General features: G+C 44.5%; 1 protein-coding gene across 2 annotated transcripts in view; it reads right to left on the bottom strand.

The window, feature by feature from the left end:
- LOC134428633 (heat shock factor protein 1-like) overlaps nucleotides 1–26,053 on the bottom strand; it is a 66,076-nt gene that overhangs the window by 4,915 nt on the left and 35,108 nt on the right. For both annotated transcript variants that reach the window (XM_063175475.1, XM_063175485.1), the window contains 6 exons: nucleotides 20,424–20,514; nucleotides 15,888–16,024; nucleotides 11,024–11,266; nucleotides 6,272–6,374; nucleotides 5,873–5,938; nucleotides 3,438–3,507 (listed from right to left, as the gene is read on the bottom strand). In XM_063175475.1, coding sequence (XP_063031545.1) covers nucleotides 3,438–3,507; nucleotides 5,873–5,938; nucleotides 6,272–6,374; nucleotides 11,024–11,266; nucleotides 15,888–16,024; nucleotides 20,424–20,514 — 710 coding nt within the window. The remainder of the gene's footprint in view (nucleotides 1–3,437; nucleotides 3,508–5,872; nucleotides 5,939–6,271; nucleotides 6,375–11,023; nucleotides 11,267–15,887; nucleotides 16,025–20,423; nucleotides 20,515–26,053) is intronic.

The raw sequence follows: 26,053 nt of genomic DNA, 5'->3' as shown, positions 1-26,053 counted from the left end.
GGAATTTGGGATTGGGATTATGGGACTTGGGATTTGGGATAATCTACTATGCAGGGAACCAGCTGCTTCCCTGGGAAATGGGAATTGATCGGGAATTGGGGATAATCCACCAGGAACAGCGGCTGGACTGTGCAGGGAATGAGCTGCTTCCTGGGAAAACAGGAATTGATTGGGAATTTGGGAATGTGGGATTGGGAATGGGATAAATAGGAATGTGCAGCTTGGGATAATCCACCAGGAGCAGCGGCTGCACCGTGCAGGGAACGAGCTGCTGCCCTGGAACAATGGGAATTTGGGATTGGGAATTCGAGATTGGGAGTGTGGGATTGGGAATGTGGAACTGGGATGGGGATAAATGGCATTGGGATTGGGAATGTGGGATTGGGATGATCCACCATGCAGGGAACGCGCTGCTTCCCTGGAAGATGGGAATTCGGGATAAATGGGATTGGGATTGGGAATGGGGGATTGGGATTAGGAATGGGGGATTGGGATAACCCACCGTGCAGGGAACGCGCTGCTTCCCGGGAAAATGGGAATTTGGGATAAATGGGATTGGGATTGGGAATGGGGGATTGGGATTGGGAATGGGGGATTGGGATAACCCACCGTGCAGGGAACGCGCTGCTTCCCGGGAAAATGGGAATTTGGGATAAATGGGATTGGGATTGTGGGATTGGGACTGTGGGGTCGGGATAATCCACCAGGAACAGCGGCCGCACCGTGCCCAGAACGAGCTGCTGCCCTGGAACAACGGGAATTTGGGATTGGGAATTCGAGATTGGGAGTGTGGGATTGGGAATGTGGAACTTGGATTGGGAATGGGGGATTGGGATTGGGAATGGGGGATCGGGATAACCCACCGTGCAGGGAACGCGCCGCTTCCCTGGGAAATGGGAATTTGGGATAAATGGGATTGGGATTGGGAATGGGGGATTGGCATAACCCACCGTGCAGGGAACGCGCTGTTTCCCTGGAAAATGGGAATTTGGGATAAATCAAATTGGGATTATGGGATTGGGAATGTGGGGTTGGGATAATCCACCAGAAACAGCGGCTGCACCGTGCAGGGAACGAGCTGCTGCCCTGGGAAATGGGAATTTGGGATTGGGAATTTGAGATTGGGAGTGTGGGATTGGGAATGTGGAACTGGGATTGGGATAAATGGGATTGGGATTGGGAATGTGGGATTGGGATAATCCACCATGCAGGGATCGCGCTGCTTCCCTGGAAGATGGGAATTCGGGATAAATGGGATTGGGATTGGGAATGGGGGATTGGGATTAGGAATGGGGGATTGGGATAACCCACCGTGCAGGGAACGCGCCGCTTCCCTGGGAAATGGGAATTTGGGATAAATGGGATTGGGATTGTGGGATTGGGATTGTGGGGTCGGGATAATCCACCAGGAACAGCGGCCGCACCGTGCCCAGAACGAGCTGCTGCCCTGGGAAATGGGAATTTGGGATTGGGAATGTGGGATTATAGGACTGGGAATGCGGGGCTGGGATCATGCACTGTGCAGCGAAGGAGCTGCTTCCATAGGAAATGGGAATTTGGGACTGGAAATGTGGGATTGGGATTGGGGATTTGGGACTGGAAATGTGGGATTGGGATTGGGGATTTGGGACTGGGGTTTTGGGATTGGGAAAATCCACCAGCAGCAGCAGCTGCAGGGAATGTTTGGGATGGAGAGCAGGGAACGTGTGGGATGATGCCAGCTCCAGGTGGGAATTCCAGGACAGCGTGGGTGAGCATCCCAGTCCCATCCTAGTCCTAATCCTAATCCCAATCCTAATCCCCAAACCCACACGCAATCCTAATTGCAACCCCACCCCAAATCCCAAATTCCCATTGGGATACCGCAGTCCCCCATTCCCAAATATCCCACGGGATCCCAAAAACCCCAAAATTCCCGTTGGGATACCGCAGTCCCCCATTCCCAAATATCCCATGGGATCCCAAAAACCCCAAAATTCCTGTTGGGATACCAGAGTTTCCCATTCCCAAATATCCCAAATTCCCATTGGACATATGAGTCCCCCATTCCCAAAATTCCCCCAAATTCCTGTGGGATACCAGAGTCCCCCATTCCCAAAATTCCCAAATCTCCCAAAATTCCCGTTGGGATACCAGAGTCCCCCATTCCCAAATATCCCAAATTCCCGTGGGATACCAGAGTCCCCCATTCCCAAATATCCCAAATTCCCATTGGACATATGAGTCCCCCATTCCCAAAATTCCCCAAATTCCTGTGGGATACCAGAGTCCCCCATTCCCAAATATCCCACGGGATCCCAAAATTCCTGTGGGATACCAAAGTCCCCCATTCCCAAATCTCCCAAAATTCCCGTTGGGATACCAGAGTCCCCCATCCCCAAATAGCCACAAATTCCCGTGGGATACCAGAGTCCCCCATTCCCAAATCACAAAATACCTGAAATTTCCAAAATTCTCATTGGGATGCCGGAGTCCTCCATTCCCAAATATCCCAAATCTCCCAAAATTCCCGTGGGATACCAGAGTCCCCCATTCCCAAATCTCCCAAAATTCCCATGGGATACCGGAGTCTCCCATTCCCAAATATCCCAAAAATCCCCAAATTCCTCTTGGATACTGGAGTCCCCCGTTCCCAAATCACAAAATACCTGAAATTTCCAAAACTCTCATTGGGATGCCGGAGTGCTCCATTCCCAAATATCCCCAAAATCCCCAAAATTCCCATGGGATACGCGAGTTCCCCATTCCCAAATACCCCAAAAATCCCAAATACTCCTAAATTCCCATTGGGATACCCGAGTCCCCCATTCCCAAAAATACCAAAAATCCCAAATACTCCTGAATTCCAGCTGGGATACCGGAGTTCCCCATTCCCAAAAATCCCCAAAATTCCTGCTGGGATACCGGAGTCCCCCATTCCCGAATTTCCAAAATCCCAAAGTTCCCATTGAGACACCAGAGCTCCCCACTCCCAAATCCCAAAAACCCCAAAATCCCCATGGGATGCCGGAGTCCCCCATCCCCAAATCCCAAATTTCCTGTGGGATACCGGAGTCCCCCATTCCCAAATGCCAAATATCCCAAAAACCCCAAAATTCCCGAGTTTCCCATGGGACACCGGAGTCCCCCAATCCCAAATCCCAAAATTCCCGAATTTCCCATGGAATACCTGAGTCCCCCATTCCCAAATATCCCAAAATTCCCAAATTTCCCCTGGAATACCCGAGTCCCCCTGTTCCCCAAAATTCCCCAATTTCCCGAATTTCCCCCGGGATACCGGAGTCCCCCATTCCCAAATATCCCAAAATTCCCAAATTTCCCCTGGAATACCGGAGTCCCCCATTCCCAAAAACCCCAAAATTCCCAAATTTCCCCTGGAATACCCGAGTCCCCCCATTCCCCAAAATTCCCAAATTCCCGAATTTCCCCCGGGATACCGGAGTCGCCCGCGCCCGGCTCGGTCTCCGTCGGTTTCTGCTGCTCCTGGTTGGAGAGGAGATCCTGGATCTGCCGGAATTCCGGGAATTATTTCCGCCCGTCCCGAGGGTTTTGGGGTTTTAAAGGGATCCCAAACTCAGCCCCTGCTCGTCCCAGAAATGATCCCGGAGACGGAAATCCCGGGAATGGGGCGGGGATGGTGCTGCCACACTGGGACAGCTGGGAATGATCCCGGTCCCAATCCCTGATCCCGATGCCCATCCTTTATCCCAGACTTGATCCTGATCCCAACCCCAATCCCATCCTCAATCACAATCCCAGACCTGATCCTGATCCCAAACCCAAATTCCATCCCAATCCCAAATTCCAACCCCAATCCCAATCTGATCCCAATCCCAATCTGATCCTAATTCCAGCCTAATCCCAATCCCAATCCCAATCCCAGCCCTGATCCCAATCCCAATCCCAACCCTCATCGTGGCACTGAACCCAGACTTAATCCCAATCCCAATCCCAATCCCAATCCTGGTCTCAGCCCTGATCCCAATCCCAGCCCTGATCCCAATCTCAATCCCAATCCCAGCCCTCATCATGGCACTGAACCCAGCCTTAATCCCAATCCCAATCCCAATCCTGGTCTCAGCCCTGATCCCAATCCCAGCCTTAATCCCAATCCCCATCTCAATCCTGGTCCCAGCCCTGATTGTGGCACTAAACCCAGCCCTGATCCCAATCCCAATCCCAATCTGATCCCAATCCCAATCCCAATCCCAATCCCGGTCTCAGCCCTGATCCGAATCTCGATTCCAATTCCAACCCCAACCCAAACCCCAGCCCTAATTCCGATCCCAATCCCTGATCCCGATTGCAGCCCCAATCCCAATTCCAGCCCTGATCTCAACCCCAATCCCAATCCCAATCCTGACCCTGATTCCAATCCCAGTCCTAATCCCAATCCCAGCCCGGATCCCAATCTCAGCCCCAATCCTGATCCCTGCTCCAATCCCAATCCTGATCCCAATTGCGGCCCCAATCCCAATCCCAGGCCTCATCCCGATCTCAGCCCCAATCCTGATCCCAATCCCGATCCCAGCCCTGACCCCAATCCCAGTCCCAGCCCTGATCCCAATCCCAGTGCTAATGCTGACCCCAGCCCCAATCCTTGTGCTGAGCCCATCCCAATCCCAGCCCGGATCCAAACTGCAGCCCCAATTCCAATTCCTACCCCAGCTCCAACCTCACCTCCAGTTCCAGCCCTAATCCCAATCTCAGCCCTAATCCCAGTCCCAGCCCCGATCCAATTCCCAGCCCTGATCCCAGTCCCAGTGGGGGCCCCAATCCTAATCCTCAACTGTAACTGCAATCACAATCCCAATACCTAATTAGACCCCCAATCCCAATCCCAATCCCAATCCCAATCCTGAACCCAGCCCTAATCCTGGCCCTGATCTCGATCCCAATCCCAGCCCCAATCCCAATCCCAGCCCCAATCCCAATTCCAGTCCCAGCCCTGATCCCAATCCCAGCCTCGAACCCGATCCCGATCCTAATTCCACCCCTGATCTCAATCCCAGCCCTAATCCCGATCCAAATCCCGCATCCCAAACCCAGCCCCAATCCCGATCCCAGCCCTGACCCCAGCTCCGATTCCAATCCCAATCCCAATCCCAGCCCTGACCCCAATCCCAGTCCCAATCCCAATCCCTGCCCTAATCCCTATCCCTGCCCTAACCCTAACCCTGATCGCAATCCCAATCCCTGCCCCCATCCCTATCCTAATTCCAATCCCAATCCTAATCCCAATCCCAAACCTCATCCTGATCTCAGCCCCAGCCCTGTCCCAATCCCAGCCCTAATCCCAATCCTAGCCCTGACCCCAGCTCCAATACCAATCCCAATCCCGATCCCAGCCCTGATCCCAACCCTCATCTCAATCCCAACCCCAGCCCTGATCTCAGCCCCAATCCCAATCCCAGCCCTAATCCCAATCCCAATCCCAGCCCCAATCCTGATCCCAGTCCCAACCTTGATCCCAATCCCAATCCCAGCCCCAATCCCAATCCCAGCCTTGATCCCAATCCCAGCTCTGATCCCAATCCCAGCTCTGATCCCAATCCCAGCTCTGATCCCAATCCCAGCCCCAATCCCAATTCTGATCCCAATCCCAGCCCCAATCCCAGCCCCAATCCCAATCTTGATCCCAATCCCAGCCTTGATCCCAATCCCAATCCTAATCCCATCCCCAATCCCAATCCTGGTATTTCCCCTGGGAATCGCAGCCTGTGGCGGCCGAAATGGGAATCCCAGGGGGCTGGAAAATTCGGGATTTGCCCTTTTTGGGGTCATGGTGGTGGCTGGGAATTCCCCAGAATTCCCAAAATTCCCCAGAATTCCCAAGAATCCCCGAGAATTTGGGGTGTGATTTTGTGCTCACGCTGGCCAGGCTGCTGTCCAGGTCCGGCAGGGCCACGTCCGGCACCGCCACCGAGGGGCTGAAGAGCTGCCGGGAAAACGGGAATGAGACCGGGAACGCTGGAATTCCCGGGAAATCCCAAACCCAGAACGGGAATTCCTGGGAAATCCCACACCCAAAATGGGAATTCCTGGGATTTTTTCCAGGGATTTTTGGGAATTCTGGGCAGGCTCATGAGGAGCAGGGACGGATTTATCCTGGGAATTCCCACGGGGAATGGGCCGGGAATTCCCAGTGGGCACTGGGGATTTTTTGGGGATTTTTTGAGTTCCCAGCTGGAATTTTTGGGAATTTTTTTCCGGGAATTTTTTGGGGGTTTTTTCCGGGAATTTTTTGGGGATATTTCCCGGGCAGACTCACGTCGAGCAGGGCGCTGTCCATGCTGAAGCCGTGGGTGCTGAGCAGCGCCTGCAGATTGTCCAGGCTGGAGTCGATCGTGTCCAGGTGCTCGTTCAGCTCCGACCTGCGGCACCGCAACGGTTGATAAACAACAGCAACAGCCGGAACGATTGATAAACAACAGCAACAGCAGCGGGAATGATAAACAACAGCAACAGCCAGAACGATAAACAACAGCAACAGCAGCGGGAATGATAAACAACAGGGGGAATGATAAACAACAGCAACAGAGGGAATGATAAACAACAACAGTGGGAATGATAAACAACAGCAACAGCGGGAATGATAAACAACAGCGGGAATGAACAGCAACAGTGGGAATGATAAACAACAACAACAGCAGGAATGATAAACAACAGCAGGAATGATAAACAACAGCAACAGGGGGAATGATAAACAGCAACGGGAATGATAAACAACAGCAACAGCCGGAGTGATAAACAACAGCAACAGTGGGAATGATAAACAACAGCAACAGCAGGAATTATAAATAACAACAGTGGGAATGATAAACAACAGCAGGAATGATAAACAACAGCAACAGCGGGAATGAACAGCGGAAATGATCAACAACAGCGGGAATGATAAACAACAGCGGGAATGATAAACAACAGCAACAGCGGGAATGATAAACAACAGCAACAGCGGGAATGAACAGCGGAAATGATCAACAACAGCGGGAACAGGAATGAACAACAACAATGGGAATGAACAGCGGGAATGGGAATGAACAGCAGGAATGAACAACAACGGGAATAACAATGGGAATAACAACAATGGCAACGAACAGTGGGAATGAACAAACAACAGCGGGAATGAACAACAACGGGAATGGGAATGAACAAGAATGAACAACAACGGGAATAACAATGGGAATAACAACAATGGCAACGAACAGTGGGAATGAACAAACAACAGCGGGAATGAACAACGGGAATGAACAACAATAATGGGAATGATCAACAACAATGGGAATGAACAACAGCTGGAATGAACAACAGTGGGAATGAACAGTGGGATTGAACAACAGCGGGAATGAACAATGGGAATGAACAACAGTGGGAATGAAGAGCAGGAAGGAACAACAGCAGCAGGAATGAACAACAACAACGCTCAGAACGACAAACAACCACAGCGGGAATGACACAAACAAGAGCAGCGATGGGAACGAACAGCGGGAATGAACAACAGCTGAATGAACAAACAACAGCGGGAATGAACAGCGGGAATGAACAACAGCTGAATGAACAAACAACAGCGGGAATGAACAGTGGGAATGGGAATGAACAACGGGAATGGGAATGAACAGCGGGAATGAACAACAGCTGAATGAACAAACAACAGCGGGAATGAACAAACAACAGCGGGAATGAACAGTGGGAATGGGAATGAACAACGGGAATGGGAATGAACAGTGGGAATGGGAATGAACATCGGGAACGAACAAACAACAGCGGGAATGAACAGCGGGAATGAACAACAAGGGGAATAACAATGGGAATAACAACAATGGCAACGAACAGTGGGAATGAACAAACAACAGCGGGAATGAACAGCGGGAATGAACAACAACGGGAACGAACAACAACAATGGGAATGGACAACAACGGGAATGAACAACAGCGGGAATGAACAGCAGCAGGAATGTTCCTGAAATTCTGGGAATTCTTCCCTGTTCCCACTTTTCCTGAGCTGGGAATTCCAGGAATTTTGGGAATTCCAGGAATTCCATCCCAATCCAGCCTTTCCTTCCCAAGCTGGGAATTTTGGGAATTCTCCCTTGCTCCTGCTTTTCCCCAGCTGGGAATTCCAGGAATTTTGGGAACGTCAGGAATTCTGCCCCACTCTCACTTTCCCTGAACTGGGAATTCCTGGAATTCTGGCCCAATCCTGCTTCTCCCGAGCTGGAAATTCCTGAAATTCCAGGAATTCCTCCCCGTTCCCCCTTCTCTTGAGCTGGGAATTCCATGAATTTTGGGAATTTCAGGAATTTTGGGAATTTCATCCCAATTCTGCTTTTCCCAATCTGGAAATGCCCAAAATTCTGGGAATTCTGCCCAACTCCTGCTTCCCCCAAGCCGGGAATTCCAGGAATTTTGGGAATTCCTCTCTGTCCCCACTTTCCTCAAGCTGAGAATTCTGCCCCATTCCCACTTTTCCCTTGGGAATTCCAACCCATTCCTGGTTTTCCCGAGCTGGAAATTCCCAAAATTCCAGGAATTTCTCCCCATTCCCGCTTTCCCCAAGCTGGGAATTCCAGGAATTTTGGGAATTCCATCCCAGTCCTGCTTTTCCCAAGCTGAAAATTCTTGAAATTCCAGGAATTCCACCCCATTCCCACTTTTCCTGAACTGAGAATTCCAGGAATTCTGCCCTGCTCCTGCTTTTCCCAAGCTGAGAATTCTGTGAATTTTGGGAATTCTCGGAATTCCATCCCAATCCTAATTTTCCTGAGCTGGGAAATCCAGGAATTTTGGGAATTCCAGGAATTCTTCTCCATCTCTGCTTTTCCTGAGCTGGAAACTCCTGAGATTCCAGGAATTTTTCCCCATTCCCATTTTTCCCAAGCCGGGAATTCTGTGAACTTTGGGAATTCCAGGAGTTTTGGGAACGTCAGGAATTCTGCCCCACTCTCACTTTTCCTGAGCCGGGAACTCAAAGAATTCTGGCCCAGCTTTTCCCAAGCTGGGAATTCTGAGATTTTTGGGAATTTTGGGAATTCCTCCCCGTTCCCGCTTTCTGCAAGCCGTGAATTTTGGGAATTTTGGGAATTCCTCCCCGTTCCCGCTTTCCCCAAGCCGTGAATTTTGGGAATTTTGGGAATTCTGAGAATTTTGGGAATTTTGGGAATTCCTCCCCGTTCCCGCTTTCCCCAAGCCATGAATTTTGGGAATTTTGGGAATTCTGAGAATTTTGGGAATTTTGGGAATTCCTCCCCGTTCCCGCTTTCCCCGAGCCATGAATTTTCGGAATTTTGGGAATTTTGAGAATTCCTCCCTGTTGCCGCTTTCCCCAAGCTGGGAATTCTGAGATTTTTGGGAATTTTGGGAATTCCTCCCCGTTCCCCGCTTTCCCCGAGCCGTGAATTTTCGGAATTTTGGGAATTCCTCCCTGTTCCCCGCTTTCCCCAAGCTGTGAATTTTGGGAATTTTGGGAATTTTGGGAATTCCTCCCCGTTCCCGCTTTCCCCAAGCTGTGAATTTTGGGAATTTTGGGAATTCCTCCCCGTTCCTGCTTTCCCCAAGCCGTGAATTTTGGGAATTTTGGGAATTTTGGGAATTCCTCCCCGTTCCCCGCTTTCCCCAAGCCGTGAATTTTGGGAATTTTGGGAATTCCTCCCCGTTCCTGCTTTCCCCAAGCCGTGAATTTTGGGAATTTTGGGAATTCCTCCCCGTTCCCGCTTTCCCCAAGCCGTGAATTTTGGGAATTTTGGGAATTCCTCCCTGTTCCCGCTTTCCCCAAGCTGTGAATTTTGGGAATTTTGGGAATTTGGGAATTCCTCCCCGTTCCCGCTTTCCCCAAGCCATGAATTTTGGGAATTTTGGGAATTCCTCCCTGTTCCCGCTTTCCCCAAGCCGTGAATTTTGGGAATTTTGGGAATTTTGGGAATTCCTCCCCGTTCCCCGCTTTACCCAAGCTGTGAATTTTGGGAATTTTGGGAATTTGGGAATTCCTCCCTGTTCCCGCTTTACCCAAGCCGTGAATTTTGGGAATTTTGGGAATTTTGGGAATTCTGAGATTTTTGGGAATTTTGGGAATTCCTGCCCGTTCCCGCTTTCCCCAAGCCGTGAATTTTGGGAATTTTGGGAATTCCTCCCCGTTCCCCGCTTTCCCCAAGCTGTGAATTTTGGGAATTTTGGGAATTCCTCCCCGTTCCCGCTTTCCCCAAGCCGTGAATTTTGGGAATTTTGGGAATTTTGGGAATTCCTCCCCGTTCCCGCTTTCCCCAAGCCGTGAATTTTGGGAATTTTGGGAATTCCTCCCCGTTCCTGCTTTCCCCAAGCCGTGAATTTTGGGAATTTTGGGAATTCCTCCCCGTTCCCGCTTTCCCCAAGCCGTGAATTTTGGGAATTTTGGGAATTCCTCCCTGTTCCCGCTTTCCCCAAGCTGTGAATTTTGGGAATTTTGGGAATTTGGGAATTCCTCCCCGTTCCCGCTTTCCCCAAGCCATGAATTTTGGGAATTTTGGGAATTCCTCCCTGTTCCCCGCTTTCCCCAAGCTGTGAATTTTGGGAATTTTGGGAATTTTGGGAATTCCTCCCCGTTCCCCGCTTTCCCCAAGCCATGAATTTTGGGAATTTTGGGAATTCCTCCCCGTTCCCCGCTTTCCCCAAGCCGTGAATTTTGGGAATTTTGGGAATTCCTCCCCATTCCCGCTTTCCCCAAGCCGTGAATTTTGGGAATTTTGGGAATTCCTCCCCGTTCCCGCTTTCCCCAAGCTGTGAATTTTGGGAATTTTGCGAATTTTGGGAATTCCTCCCCGTTCCTGCTTTCCCCAAGCCGTGAATTTTGGGAATTTTGGGAATTCCTCCCCGTTCCCCGCTTTCCCCAAGCCGTGAATTTTGGGAATTTTGCGAATTTTGGGAATTCCTCCCCGTTCCCGCTTTCCCCGAGCTGGAAATTCCGAGATATTTGGGAATTCCTCCCCATTCCCGCTTTCCCCGAGCCGTGAATTTTGGGAATTTTGGGGATGTTGGGAATGTTGTGGCTCACTTGTCGAGGCAGGCGACGCTCAGGCACTTCTCCTGGGGCTGGGGGTGGCCGGCGGCGGCTCCGGGCTCGTTCTCCCGCAGGATGGAGTCGATGAAGGTGGACGGGGACAGGGGGGTCTCAGAATTCCCGGAATTATTCCCGGAATTGTTCCCGGAATTGTTCCCGGCGCTCTTGGGCTCCTCCCCGTGCGGGCTCCGCGTGGGGCTGGGCGGCTCCTCCTTGATCCGGATCTCCGGGCTGCTCCTGGGGAACAGCCGGGAAAATCACGGGAAAAATCATGGGAAAAATGGTTGGGAAAATAGTGGGGAAAATATTGGGAGAAATGGGGAAAATGATGGGAAAACAATGGGAAAAGTAATGGGAAAATATTGGAAAAAATAGGGAAAATTACGGGAAAACAATGGGAGAAATAACGGGAAAAATATTGGGAAAAATAGTGGGAAATGATGGGAAAACAACGGGAGAAATAAGGGGAAAAATATTGGGAAAAATAGGGGAAATGATGGGAAAGCAATGGGAAAAATATTTCGGAAAATATTGGGAAAAACATTGGGAGAAATAGGGAAAACGATGGGAAAGCAATGAGAAAAATAATGGGAAAAATAATGGGGAAAATAGGGGAAATTACAGGAAAAGTAATGGGAAAAATATTGGGAGGAATAGGGAAAATGATGGGAAAACAATGGGAGAAATAATGGGAAAAATATTGGGAAAAATAGGGGAAATTATGGGAAAAAAGGGGGAAAATAGGGGAAATGATGGGAAAAGGAATGGGAAAAATATTGGGAGGAATAAGGAAAATAATGGGAAAACAATGGGAAAAAAATGGGAAAAATATTGGGAAAAATAGGGGAAATTACAGGAAAAGTAATGGGAAAAATATTGGGGAAAATGGGAAAAATATTGGGAAAAATAATGGAAAAAACATTGGGAACAGTATTGGGAAAAATAGGGAAATGATGGGAAAACAACGGGAGAAATAATGGGGAAAATGATGGGAAAGCAACGGGAAAAATAATAGGAAAAATATTGGGAAAAATAGGGGAAATTACGGGAAAAGTAATGGGAAAAATATTGGGAAAAATAATGGAAAAAATATTGAGAACAGTATTGGGAAAAATAGGGAAAATGATGGGAAAACAATGGGGAAAATTATGGGAAAAATAATGGGGAAAATAATGGGAAAGCAATGGGAAAATGGAAATGGAAAAAATGGGAAAAATGATGGGAAAAATATTTGGGAAAATATTGGGAAAAATATTGGAAGAAATAGGGAAAATGATGGGAAAATAACGGGAAAAATAATGGGAAAAATATTGGGAAAAATAGGGGAAATGATGGGAAAAGTAATGGGAAAAATATTGGGAGGAATAAGGAAAATTATGGGAAAACAATGGGAAAAATATTGGGAGGAATAGGGGAAACGATGGGAAAAGTAATGGGAAAAATATTGGGAGAAATAGGGGAAATGATGGGAAAACAACGAGAAAAATAATGGGAAAAATAGGGGAAATTACGGGAAAAGTAATGGGAAAAATATTGGGAGGAATAGGGGAAATGATGGGAAAAATAATGGAAAAAATATTGGGAACAGTATTGGGAAAAATAGGAAAAATGATGGAAAAACAATGGGGAAAAGAATGGGAAAAATACTGGGAGAAATAGGGGAAATGATGGGAAAAGTAATGGGAAAAATATTGGGAACAGTATTGGGAAAAATAGGGAAAATAATGGGAAAACAATGGGGAAAATAATGGGACAACAATGGGAAAATGGAAATGGAAAAAATGGGAAAAATAAGGGGGAACATGATGGGAAAATTAATGGGAAAAAATAATGGGAAAAATATTTGAGAAAATATTGGGAAAAATATTGGGAGAAATAGGGAAAATGATGGGAAAACAATGGGAGAAATAATGGGAAAAATATTGGGAAAAATAGGGGAAATTATGGGAAAACAATGGGGAAAATGGAAATGGAAAAAATGGGAAAAATGATGGGAAAAATAAGGGGGAACATGATGGGAAAAATAAGGGGGAAAATTAATGGGAAAAATATTTGGGAAAATATTGGGAAAAACAATGGGAGAAATGGAGAAAATGATGGGAAAACAATGGGAGAAATAATCGGAAAAATATTGGGAAAAAAAAGGGAAATGATGGGAAAAGTAATGGGAAAAATATTGGCAGGAATAGGGAAAATGATGGGAAAGCAATGGGAAAAATAATGGGAAAAATAATGGGAAAAATAGGGGAAATGATGGGAAAAATAATGGGAAAAATATTGGGAAAAAAGGGGAAATGATGGGAAAAGTAATGGGAAAAATATTGGAAAAAATATTGGGAACAGTATTGGGAAAAATAGGGAAAATTATGGGAAAGCAATGGGGAAAATGATGGGAAAACAATGAGAAAATGGAAATGGAGAAAATGGGAAAAATGATGGGAAAAATAAGGGGGAACATGATGGGAAAATTAATGGGAAAAAATAATGGGAAAAATATTTGGGAAAATATTGGGAAAAATATTGAGAGAAATGGGGAAAATGATGGGAAAGCAATGGGAGAAATAATGGGAAAAATATTGGGAGAAAGTGGAAAAATGGGAAAAATTGGAAAAATGGAAATGGGGAAAATAGGAAAGGAAATGGGAAAATAATAGGAAAAGGAAATGGGAAAAATAATGGGAAAATAATAGGAAAAATGGGAATGGGAAAAGTGGGAAAAATAATGGGAAAAATAAACAGACAAAATGGGAAAAATAATGGGAAGAAGTAATGGGAAAAATGATGGGCAAAATAAGGGCAAAATAAGGGCAAAAATGGGAAAATAATGGAATAATTAATGGGAAAATAATGGAATAAATAATGGGAAAATGGGGAAAATAATGGGAAAATAATTGGAAAATTAATGGGAAAAATAATGGGGAAAATAATGGGGAAAATAATGGGAAAAACAGGAAAAGTGGGAATGGGAGAAATGGGAAATGGGAAATGGGAAAAGCGGGAAAAATAATGGGAAAGGAAATGGGAAAAAAATGGGAAAAATAATTGGAAAAATGATGGGAAAATAATGGGAAAATTAATGGGGAAATTGGAAAATTAATGGGAAAAACAATGGGAATAATAATGGGAAAAATAATGGGAAAAATGGGAAAAAGTGATGGGGAAAATAATGGGAAAATAAGGGGAAAAATAAGGGGAAAATAATGGAAAAATAATGGGAAAATTAATGGGAAAATAATGGGAAAATTAATGGGAAAATAGCGGGGAAAATAATGGGAAAAATTTGAAAAATGCAAATGGAGAAGATGGGGAAAAAAAGGGGGGAAATGATGGGAAAAGTAATGGGAAAATTAATGGGAAAAACAATCAGAAAAATAAGAAAGGAAATGGGAAAAATAATGGGAAAATGGGGAAAATGGGAATGGGAAAAGTGGGAAAAGCAATGGAGAAAATAATGGGAAAAAATGGGGAAAATAATGGGAAAAATGGGAAAATCCCCCATTCCCAGGGATTTTCAGGATCCCATTCCCATGGAATTCCAGGAATTCTCTCCCACGGAATTTTTGGGAATCCACCCCCATCTCCCCCATTCCCAGGGAATTTCAGGACCCCATTCCCAGGGAATTTTGGGAATTCTCTCCCAGGGGATTTTTGGGAATCTATCCCCACCTCCCCCATTCCCAGAGATTTTCAGGATCCCATTCCCAGGGAATTTCAGGAATTCTGCCACCTCCCATCCAGGCTCCCTCCCCCATTCCCAGGGATTTTTGGGCTCCCATTCCCAGGGAATTTTGGGAATTCTCTCCCATGGAATTTTTGGGAATCCATGCCCACCTCCCCTATTCCCATAGAATTTTGGGACCCCGTTCCCATGGAATTTTGGGAATTCTCTCCCATGGAATTTTGGGAATTCTCTCCCAGGGGATTTTGGGAATTGTCCCCACCTGCCGTCCAGGCTCCCTCCCCCATTCCCAGGGAATTTCGGGAATTCTCTCCCAGGGGATTTTGGGGACTGTCCCCACCTGCCATCCAGGCTCCCTCCCCCATTCCCAGGGAATTTCAGGACCCCATTCCCAGGGAATTTTGGGAATTCTCTCCCAGGAAATTCAGGAATTGTCCCCACCTGCCGTCCAGGCTCCCTCCCCCATTCCCAAGGATTTTTGGGAATTCTCTCCCAGGGAATTTTGGGAATTCTCTCCCAGGGAATTTTGGGAATTCTCTCCCAGGGATTTTCGGGCTCTCATTCCCAGGGAATTTCAGGAATTGTCCCCACCTGCCGTCCAGGCTGCCTCCCCATTCCCATGGAATTTAAGGAATTGTCTCCCAGGGGATTTTGGGCTCCCATTCCCAGGGATTTTGGGATCCATCCCCACCTGCCGTCCAGGCTCCCTCCCCCATTCCCAGGGAGTTTTGGGAATTCTCTCCCAGGGATTTTCGGGACCCCATTCCCAGGGGATTTTGGGGATCCGTCCCCACCTGCCGTCCAGGCTCCCTCCCCATTCCCAGGGAATTTCAGGACCCCATTCCCAGGAATTTCAGGAATTGTCCCCACCTGCCGTCCAGGCTCCCTCCCCCATTCCCAGGGATTTTCGGGACCCCATTCCCATGGAATTTTGGGATCCGTCCCCACCTGCCGTCCAGGCTCCCTCCCCATTCCCAGGGATTTTCGGGACCCCATTCCCAGGGATTTTGGGATCCGTCCCCACCTGCCGTCCAGGCTCCCTCCCCCATTCCCAGGGGATTTCAGGACCCCATTCCCGGGGATTTTGGGGATCCGTCCCCACCTGCCGTCCAGGCTCCCTCCCCATTCCCAGGGATTTTGGGGCTCCCATTCCCATGGAATTTTGGGATCCATCCCCACCTGCCGTCCAGGCTGCCTCGCGGGGAGGCCTCGGGGCTGGACGGGGGCAGCTCGGTGACGTCGGCGATGATCGGCCCGCAGGGGGCGCCGGGATCCGCCGCCAGCAGAGCCGGGCCCGACAGCGCCGCCGCCGGGGCCTGGGGCGGAAACAACGGGAATGGGATAAATTGGGATTTAATGGGAATGGGAATGGGAATGGGACAGGGAATGCCATAAAATACCAGTCCCAATAAACCCCAATAAATCCCATTCCAAAAAATCCCCAGGCAAATAAATCCCAATAATCCCATTCCCAGAAAACCCCAGTAAATCCCAATGAATCCCAATAAATCCCATTTCCACCAATCCCACTCCCAATAAATCCCAATAAATCCCAATCCCAATAAATCCCAAAGAATACCAATAAATCCAAATGCCACAAATCCCAATGCCAATAAATCCCACTAAATCCCAATGCCAATAAATCCCACTCCAAATAAATCCCAATAAATCCCATTCCCAATAAATCCCAAACCCAATAAATCCCACTGCCACAAATCCCCTTCCCAATAAATCCCAATTCCACAAATCCCAATCCCAATAAATCCCACTAAATCCCATTCCCAATAAATCCCAACAAATCCCAATAAATCGCAATAAATCCAAATGCCACAAATCCCAATGCCAATTAAACCAAATAAATCCCAATGTCAATAAATCCCACTAAATCCCAATCCCAATAAATCCCACTGCCACAAATCCCCTTCCCAAGAATCCCAATTCCACAAATCCCCACCAAATCCCATTCCCAATAAATCCCAATAAATCCCATTCCAAATAAATCCCATTCCCAATAAATCCCATTTCCAATAAATCCCATTCCAAATAAATCCCAGTCCCAATAAACCCCAGTGAATCACAATCCCAATAATTCCAAATAAATCCCAACAAATCGCAATAAATCCAAATCCCAATGCCAATAAAACTCAATAAATCCCATTCCCAAAAAATCCCAATCCCAATAAATCCCAATAAATCCCATTCCCAAAAAATCCCCAGCCAAATAAACCCCAATAAATCCCAATCCCATCAATCCCAATATATCCCAATGATCCCATTCCCCAAAAATCCCCAGCCAAATAAATCCCAATAATCCCATTCCCAGAAAATCCCAATAAACCCCAATCCCAATAAATCCCAATCCCAATAAATCCCAATAAACCCCAATCCCAATAAATCCCATTCCCAGAAAATCCCAATAAATCCCAATCCAAATAAATCCCAAACCCAATAAATCCCACTCCCAATAAATCCCAATAAACCCCAATGAATCGCAATAAATCCAAATCCCACAAATCCCAATGCCAATAAAACCCAATAAATCCCAATCCAAATAAATCCTGATCCCAATAAATCCCATTCCCAAAAAATCCCGATCCCAATAAATCCCATTCCCAGAAAATCCCACTAAATCCCAATCCCAATATATCCCAACCCTAATAAATCCCACTAAATCCCATTCCCAATAAATCCCAATAAATCCCAATAATCCCATTCCCAAAAAATCCCCAGCCAAATAAATCCAATAAATCCCATTCCCAAAAAATCCCAATCAATCCCAATAAATCCCATTCCCAAAAAATCCCCAGCCAAATAAATCCCAATAAATCCCATTCCCAGAAAATCCCAATAAATCCCAATCCCAATAAACCCCAATCCCAATAAATCCCAATAAACCCCAATCCCAATAAATCCCATTCCCAGAAAATCCCAATAAATCCCAATCCAAATAAATCCCAAACCCAATAAATCCCACTCCCAATAAATCCCAATCCCAATAAACCCCAATGAATCGCAATAAATCCAAATCCCACAAATCCCAATGCCAATAAAACCCAATAAATCCCAATCCAAATAAATCCTGATCCAAATAAATACCATTCCCAAAAAATCCCAATAAATCCCAATCCAAATAAATCCCAATCCCAATAAATCCCACTAAATCCCAATCCCAATATATCCCAACCCTAATAAATCCCACTAAATCCCATTCCCAAAAAATCCCAATAAATCCCATCCCAAAAAATCCTAAGCCAAATAAATCCCAATAAATCCCAATCCCAATAAATCCCAATCAATCCCAATAAATCCAAATCCCAATGCCAATAAAACCCAATAAATCCCAATCCAAATAAATCCCAATCCCAATAAATCCCATTCCCAAATAAACCCCAATCCCAATAAATCCCAATAAATCCCATTCCCAAAAAATCCCCAGCCAAATAAATCCCAATAAATCCCATTCCCAAAAAATCCCAATAAACCCCAATAAATCCCAATCCCAATAAATCCCACTAAATCCCAATCCCAGTATATCCCAACCCTAATAAATCCCAATAAATCCCATTCCCAATTAATCCAAATAAATCCCAATAAATGCCAATAAATCCCAATAATCCCATTCCCAAAAAATCCCAGTCCTAATAGACCCCAATAAATCCCATTCCCAAAAAATCCCCAGCCAAATAAATCCCAATAATCCCATTCCCAGAAAATCCCATTAAATCCCAATCCAAATAAATCCCAATCTCAATAAATCCCACTAAATCCCATTCCCATAAATGCCAATAAATTCCAATAAATCCCATTCCCAAAAAATCCCAATCCAAATAAATCCCATTAAATCCCATTCACAGAAAATCCCATTAAATCCCAATCCAAATAAATCCCAATCTCAATAAATCCCAATAAATCCCATTGCCAGAAAATCCCAATAAATCCCAATAAATCCCATTCCCAAAAAATCCTGAGCCAAATAAACCCCAATAAATCCCAATCCCATCAATCCCGATAAATCCCAATGATCCCATTCCCCAAAAATCCCCAGCCAAATAAATCCCAATAATCCCATTCCCAAAAAAGCCCAATAAACCCCAATCCCAATAAACCCCAATCCCAATAAATCCCACTAAATCCCAATCCCAATATATCCCAACCCTAATAAATCCCACTAAATCACATTGCCAATAAATCCCAATAAATCCCAATCCAAATAAATCCCAATCAATCCCAATAAATCCAAATCCCACAAATCCCAATGCCAACAAAACCCAATAAATCCCAATCCAAATAAATCCCGATCCCAATAAATCCCATTCCCAAATAAACCCCAATCCCAATAAATCCCATTCCCAAAAAATCCCCATCCCAATAAATCCCAATAAATCCCATTCCCAAAAAATCCAAATCCAAATAAACCCCAATAAATCCCAATCCCATCAATCCCAATGTATCCCGATGATCCCATTCCCCAAAAATCCCCAGCCAAATAAACCCCAATAAATCCCATTCCCAAAAAATCCCAATAAAACCCAATAAATCCCAATCCCAATAAATCCCAATCCCAATAAATCCCACTAAATCCCAATCCCAGTATATCCCAACCCTAATAAATCCCACTAAATCCCATTCCCAATTAATCCAAATAAATCCCAATAAATGCCAATAAATCCCAATAATCCCATTCCCAAAAAATCCCCAGCCAAATAAATCCCAATAATCCCATTCCCAGAAAATCCCATTAAATCCCAATCCAAATAAGTCCCAATCTCAATAAATCCCACTAAATCCCATTCCCATAAATGCCAATGAATCCCAATAAATCCCATTCCCAAAAAATCCCAATCCAAATAAATCCCATTAAATCCCATTCACAGAAAATCCCATTAAATCCCAATCCAAATAAATCCCAATCCCAATAAATCCCAATAAACCCCAATCCCAATAAATCCCATTCCCAGAAAATCCCAATAAACCCAATCCAAATAAATCCCAAACCCAATAAATCCCACTCCCAATAAATCCCAATAAATCCCAATGAATCGCAATAAATCCAAATCCCACAAATCCCAATGCCAATAAAACCCAATAAATCCCAATCCAAATAAATCCTGATCCCAATAAATCCCATTCCCAAAAAATCCCAATAAATCCCAATCCAAATAAATCCCAATCCCAATAAATCCCACTAAATCCCAATCCCAATATATCCCAACCCTAATAAATCCCACTAAATCCCATTCCCAATAAATCCCAATAAATCCCAATGAATCGCATTCCCAAAAAATCCCCAGCCAAATAAACCCCAATAATCCCATTCCCAGAAAATCCTAATAAATCCCAATCCCACTAAATCCCATTCCCCAAAAATCCCCAGCCAAATAAATCTCAATAATCCCATTCCCAAAAAATCCCCAGCCAAATAAATCCCACTAAATCCCATTCCCAAAAAATCCCAATAAACCCCAATCCCAATAAATCCCAATCCCAATAAATCCCACTAAATCCCAATCCCAATATATCCCAACCCTAATAAATCCCACTAAATCCCATTCCCAAAAAATCCCAATAAATCCCAATGAATCGCAATAAATCCAAATCCCACAAATCCCAATGCCAATAAAACCCTATAAATCCCAATCCAAATAAATCCCAATCCCAATAAATCCCAATAAATCCTATAAATCCTATAAATCCCATAAATGTTGGAATTCTCACGGCATAATTGGAATTCCCGTGGTGCTCCAGGAACTGCCGGCCGTACTTGGGCACGGGGTGGGCGGCGCCGCCGTCGTTCAGCATCAGCGGGCTGCAATCCCAAAGAAATCCGGGATAAATCCCAAAAAATAATCGGGAAAAATCCCAAAAAACGGGGAAATTCTGGGAAAGGATCAGGGGGATGGAATCCCAAAGAAATCTGGGATAAATCCCAAAAAATAATCGGGAAAAATCCCAAAAATGGGGAAATTCTGGGAAAGGATCAGCGGGATGGAATCCCAAAGAAATCCGGGATAAATCCCAAAAAATAATCGGGAAAAATCCCAAAAAATGGGGAAAGTCTGGAAAAGGATCAGCGGGCTGCAATCCCAAAGAAATCCGGGATAAATCCCAAAAAATGGGGAAATTCTGGGAAAGGATCGGGGGGTGAAATCCCAAATAAAAAATTGGGAAAAATCCCCACAAAGATTGGAAAAAATCCCTCAAAAAACCCAGGAGAATTCCCAAAAAACCCGGGGATAATTCCCCCAAAAATGGGGAAATTCTGGGAAAGGATCAGGGGATGAAATCCCAAATTAAAAATTGGGAAAAAATCCCAAAAAATGGGAAATTCTGGGAAAGGGTCAGGGGATGGAATCCCAAAGAAATCCGGGATAAATCCCAAAAATATCGGGAAAAATGCCAAAACACCGGGAAATTCTGGGAAAGGATCAGGGGGCTGGAATCCCAAAGGAAATCCGGGATAAATCCCAAAAAATGGGGAAATTCCCAGAAAAGGATGAGGGGATGAAATTCCAAATAAAAATTGGGAAAATTCCCCAAAAAACCCAGGAAAAATCCCAAAAAAAACCGAGAGAATTCCCAAAAAAACCCGGGATAATTCCCCCAAAAATGGGGAAATTCTGGGAAAGGATCAGGGGATGGAATTCCAAAGGAATCCGGGATAAATCCCAAAAATGGGGGAAAATCCCAAAAAATGGGGAAATTCTGGGAAAGGATCAGGGGATGGAATTCCCAAAAAAAATTGGGAAAAAATCCCCACAAAGATTGGAAAAAATCCCTCAAAAAACCCAGGAGAATTCCCAAAAAACCCGGGGATAATTCCCCCAAAAATGGGGAAATTCTGGGAAAGGATCAGGGGGTGAAATCCCAAATTAAAAACTGGGAAAAAATCCCAAAAAATGGGAAATTCTGGGAAAGGGTCAGGGGATGGAATCCCAAAGAAATCTGGGATAAATCCCAAAAATATCGGGAAAAATCACAAAACACCGGGAAATTCTGGGAAAGGGTCAGGGGATGGAATCCCAAAGGAAATCCGGGATAAATCCCAAAAAAATATCGGGAAAAATCCCAAAAAATGGGGAAATTCTGGGAAAGGGTCAGGGGATGAAATTCCAAAGGAATCTGGGATAAATCCCAAAAATGGGGGAAAATCCCAAAAAATGGGGAAAGTCTGGAAAAGGATCAGCGGGCTGCAATCCCAAAGAAATCCGGGATAAATCCCAAAAAATGGGGAAATTCTGGGAAAGGATCAGGGGATGAAATTCCAAATAAAAATTGGGAAAATTCCCCAAAAACCCGGGAAAAATCCCAAAAAACCCAAGAGAATTCCCAAAAAAACCCGGGATAATTCCCCCCAAAAATGGGGAAATTCTGGGAAAGGATCAGGGGGGTGAAATCCCAAATAAAAAATTGGGAAAAATCCCCACAAAGATTGGAAAAAATCCCTCAAAAAACCCAGGAGAATTCCCAAAAAACCCGGGGATAATTCCCCAAAAAATGGGGAAATTCTGGGAAAGGATCAGGGGGTGAAATCCCAAATTAAAAATTGGGAAAAAATCCCAAAAAATGGGAAATTCTGGGAAAGGGTCAGGGGATGGAATCCCAAAGAAATCCGGGATAAATCCCAAAAATATCGGGAAAAATCCCAAAAAACGGGGAAATTCTGGGAAAGGATCAGGGGATGAAATTCCAAAGGAATCCGGGATAAATCCCAAAAATGGGGGAAAATCCCAAAAAATGGGGAAAGTCTGGAAAAGGATCAGCGGGCTGCAATCCCAAAGAAATCCGGGATAAATCCCAAAAATATCGGGAAAAATCCCAAAACACCGGGAAATTCTGGGAAAGGATCAGCGGGGTGGAATCCCAAAGGAATCCGGGATAAATCCCAAAAATATCGGGAAAAATCCCCAAAAATGGGGAAAGTCTGGGAAAGGGTCAGGGGATGGAATTCCCAAGAAAATTTGGGAAAAATCCCCCCAAAGATTGGAAAAAATCCCCAAAAAAACAGGAGAATTCCCAAAAAAACCGTGGGATAATTCCCCAAAAAATGGGGAAATTCTGGGAAAGGATCAGGGGGTGAAATCCAAAAAAAAAATTGGGAAAAATCCCAAAAAAACCCCAGAAAAAATTCCAAATCCCCAGAAAACCTCAGGAAAATTCCAAAAAAAAAAAAAAAAAAAAAAAAAAAAAAAAAAAAGAGGGAAAAATCCCCCCAAAAACCCAAGAAAATTAAAAAAAAAAAAAAAAAAGGGAAAAATCCCAAAAAAACCTCAGGAAAATTCCAAAAAAAAAAGTGGAAATTCCCAAAAAAACCCTGGGAAAGTCCCAAAAAACCCCAAAAAATCCCAAAAAACCTCAGGAAAAATCCAACAAAAAAGGGAAAAATCCCCAAAAAACCCTGGGAAAACTCAAAAAAAAAAAAAAAAAAGGGGAAAAATCTGCAAAAAAACCCAGGAAAATTCCAACAAAAAAGGGAAAAATCCCAAAAAAACCTCGGGAAAACTCCAAAAAAAAAAAAAAAAAAAGGGAAAAAACCCCCCAAAACGGGACAAATCCTGGGAAAAGCATCAGGGGATGAAATTCCAAAGAAAAATTGGAAAATTCCCAAAAAATCCTGAAAAAATTCAGGGAAAAGGAGCAGGGGATGGAATTCCCCCAAAATCTGGGAGGTTGGGGATTTGCGGGGACAAAATTCCAAATTTTGGGGATTTTGGGGGATTTTTGAGGGAATTTTTGGGGGTTTTTTGAGGGAGATTTGAGGGATTTTGGGGGGATTTTAAAGGGAATTTTGGGGGATTTTTGAGGGATTTTTGTGGGATTTTTGAGGGATTTTGGGGGCATTTTTATGGGATTTTTGGGGGATTTTGGGGAGATTTTTGAGGGATTTTTGGGGGATTTTTAAAGGATTTTTGAGGGATTTTGGGGGGATTTTTGAGGGAATTTTTGGGGTTTATTTGAGGGAGTTTTGAGGGATTTTGGGGGATTTTAAAGGGAATTTTGGGGGATTTTTCGACGGTTTTTTTGTGGATTTTTGAGGGATTTTTGGGGGGTTTTTTGTGTATTTTTTGGGGGATTTTTGGGGAGATTTTTGAGGGATTTTTGAGAGATTTTGGGGGATTTTGGGGGATTTTTCGAGGGGATTTTTTGTGGATTTTTTGTGGATTTTTTGAGGGATTTTTGAGGGATTTTTGGGGTATTTTTGAGGGAGTGTTGAGGGAGTTTTGAGGGATTTTTGGGGAATTTTTGGGGAATTTTGAGAGATTTTGGGGGGATCTTTGAGGGATTTTGGGGGGATTTTAAAGGGAATTTTGGGGGATTTTTGGGGGAGTTTCATGGGATTTTTGTGGGATTTTTGAGGGATTTTGGGGGCATTTTTATGGGATTTTTGGGGGATTTTTGAGGGATTTTTGGGGGATTTTTAGGGGATTTTTAAAGGATTTTTGAGGGATTTTGGGGGGATTTTTGAGGGAATTTTTGGGGTTTTTTTGAGGGAGTTTTGAGGGATTTTGGGGGATTTTAAAGGGAATTTTGGGGGATTTTTCGACGGTTTTTTGTGGATTTTTGAGGGATTTTTGGGGGGTTTTTTGTGTATTTTTTGAGGGATTTTTGGGGAGATTTTTGAGGGATTTTTGAGAGATTTTGGGGGATTTTGGGGGATTTTTCGAGGGGATTTTTTGTGGATTTTTTGAGGGATTTTTGGGGTATTTTTGAGGGAGTGTTGAGGGAGTTTTGAGGGATTTTTGGGGAATTTTGGGGGAATTTTGGGGAATTTTGAGAGATTTTGGGGGGATCTTTGAGGGATTTTGGGGATTTTTCGAGGGGATTTTTGGGGGATTTTAAAGGGAACTTTGAGGGATTTTGGGGGGATTTTTGAGGGAATTTTGGGTTTTTTTTTTTTTGAGGGAATTTTGAGGGATTTTTGGGAAATTTTAAAGGGAATTTTTGGGGGATTTTTGTGGGATTTTTAGGAGAGTTTTAGTGGAGTTTTATGGGATTTCTGTGGGATTTTTGAGGGATTTTGGGGGGATTTTAAAGGAATTTTGGGGGATTTTTGGGGGAGTTTCATGGGATTTTTGTGGGATTTTTGAGGGATTTTGGGGCCATTTTTATGGGATTTTGGGGAGATTTTTGGGGATTTTTGGGGGATTTTTAAAGGATTTTTGAGGGATTTTGGGGGATTTTTGAGGGAATTTTTGGGGTTTTTTTGAGGGAGTTTTGAGGGATTTTGGAGGATTTTAAAGGGAATTTTGGGGATTTTTCGACAGTTTTTTTGTGGATTTTTGAGGGATTTTTGGGGGGTTTTTTGTGTATTTTTGAGGGATTTTGGGGCCATTTTTATGGGATTTTGAGAGATTTTGGGGGGATTTTGGGGGATTTTTCGAGGGGATTTTTTGTGGATTTTTTGAGGGATTTTTGAGGGATTTTTGGGGTATTTTTGAGGGAGTGTTGAGGGAGTTTTGAGGGATTTTTGGGGAATTTTTGGAGACTTTTGGGGGAATTTTGAGAGATTTTGGGGGGATCTTTGAGGGATTTTGGGGATTTTTCGAGGGGATTTTTGGGGGATTTTAAAGGGAATTTTGAGGGATTTTGGGGGGATTTTTGAGGAAATTTTGGGGTTTTTTTTTGAGGGAATTTTGAGGGATTTTTGGGAAATTTTAAAGGGAATTTTTGGGGGATTTTTGTGGGATTTTTAGGAGAGTTTTAGGGGAGTTTTATGGGATTTTTGTGGGATTTTTGAGGGATTTTGGGGGAATTTTGAGGAATTTTGGGGGATTTTGGGAGATTTTAATGGGATTTTGGGGGGATTTTTGAGGGGATTTTTGGGGGATTTTTAGGGGATTTTTATGGGATTTTTGAGAGATTTTTGGGGGATTTTTTGGGGAATTTTGAGGGTATTTTTGGGGGATTTCGGGGAGATTTTAATGGGATTTTTGGGGGATTTTTGAGAGATTTTTGGGGATTTTTTGGGGACTTTTGGGGGAATTTTGAGAGATTTTTGAGGGATCTTTGAGAGATTTTTGGGGGATTTTGGGGGATTTTTCAAGGAGATTTTTGGGGATTTTTCGAGGGGATTTTCTGGGGATTCTTCAAAGGGATTTTTGGGGGGTTTTGGGGGACTTTTGGGGATTTTTTGTGGGATTTTAGTGGGATTTTAATGGTATTTTTGTGGGATTTTTACGGGATTTTAATGGATTTTTGTGAGATTTTTATGGGATTTTTACGGGATTTTTGTGGGATTTTTGGGGGATTTGTCGAGGGGATTTTTGTGGGATTTTAATGGGATTTTTGCGAGGTTTCTATGGGATTTTTGTGGGATTTTTTGGGGATTTTGGGTGGATTTTAAAGGA

This window comes from Melospiza melodia, chromosome 1 (assembly GCF_035770615.1).
Source record: "Melospiza melodia melodia isolate bMelMel2 chromosome 1, bMelMel2.pri, whole genome shotgun sequence".
In the NCBI taxonomy this organism is placed as follows: Eukaryota; Metazoa; Chordata; class Aves; order Passeriformes; family Passerellidae; genus Melospiza; species Melospiza melodia.
This window is presented reverse-complemented; position numbering and strand designations above follow the sequence as displayed.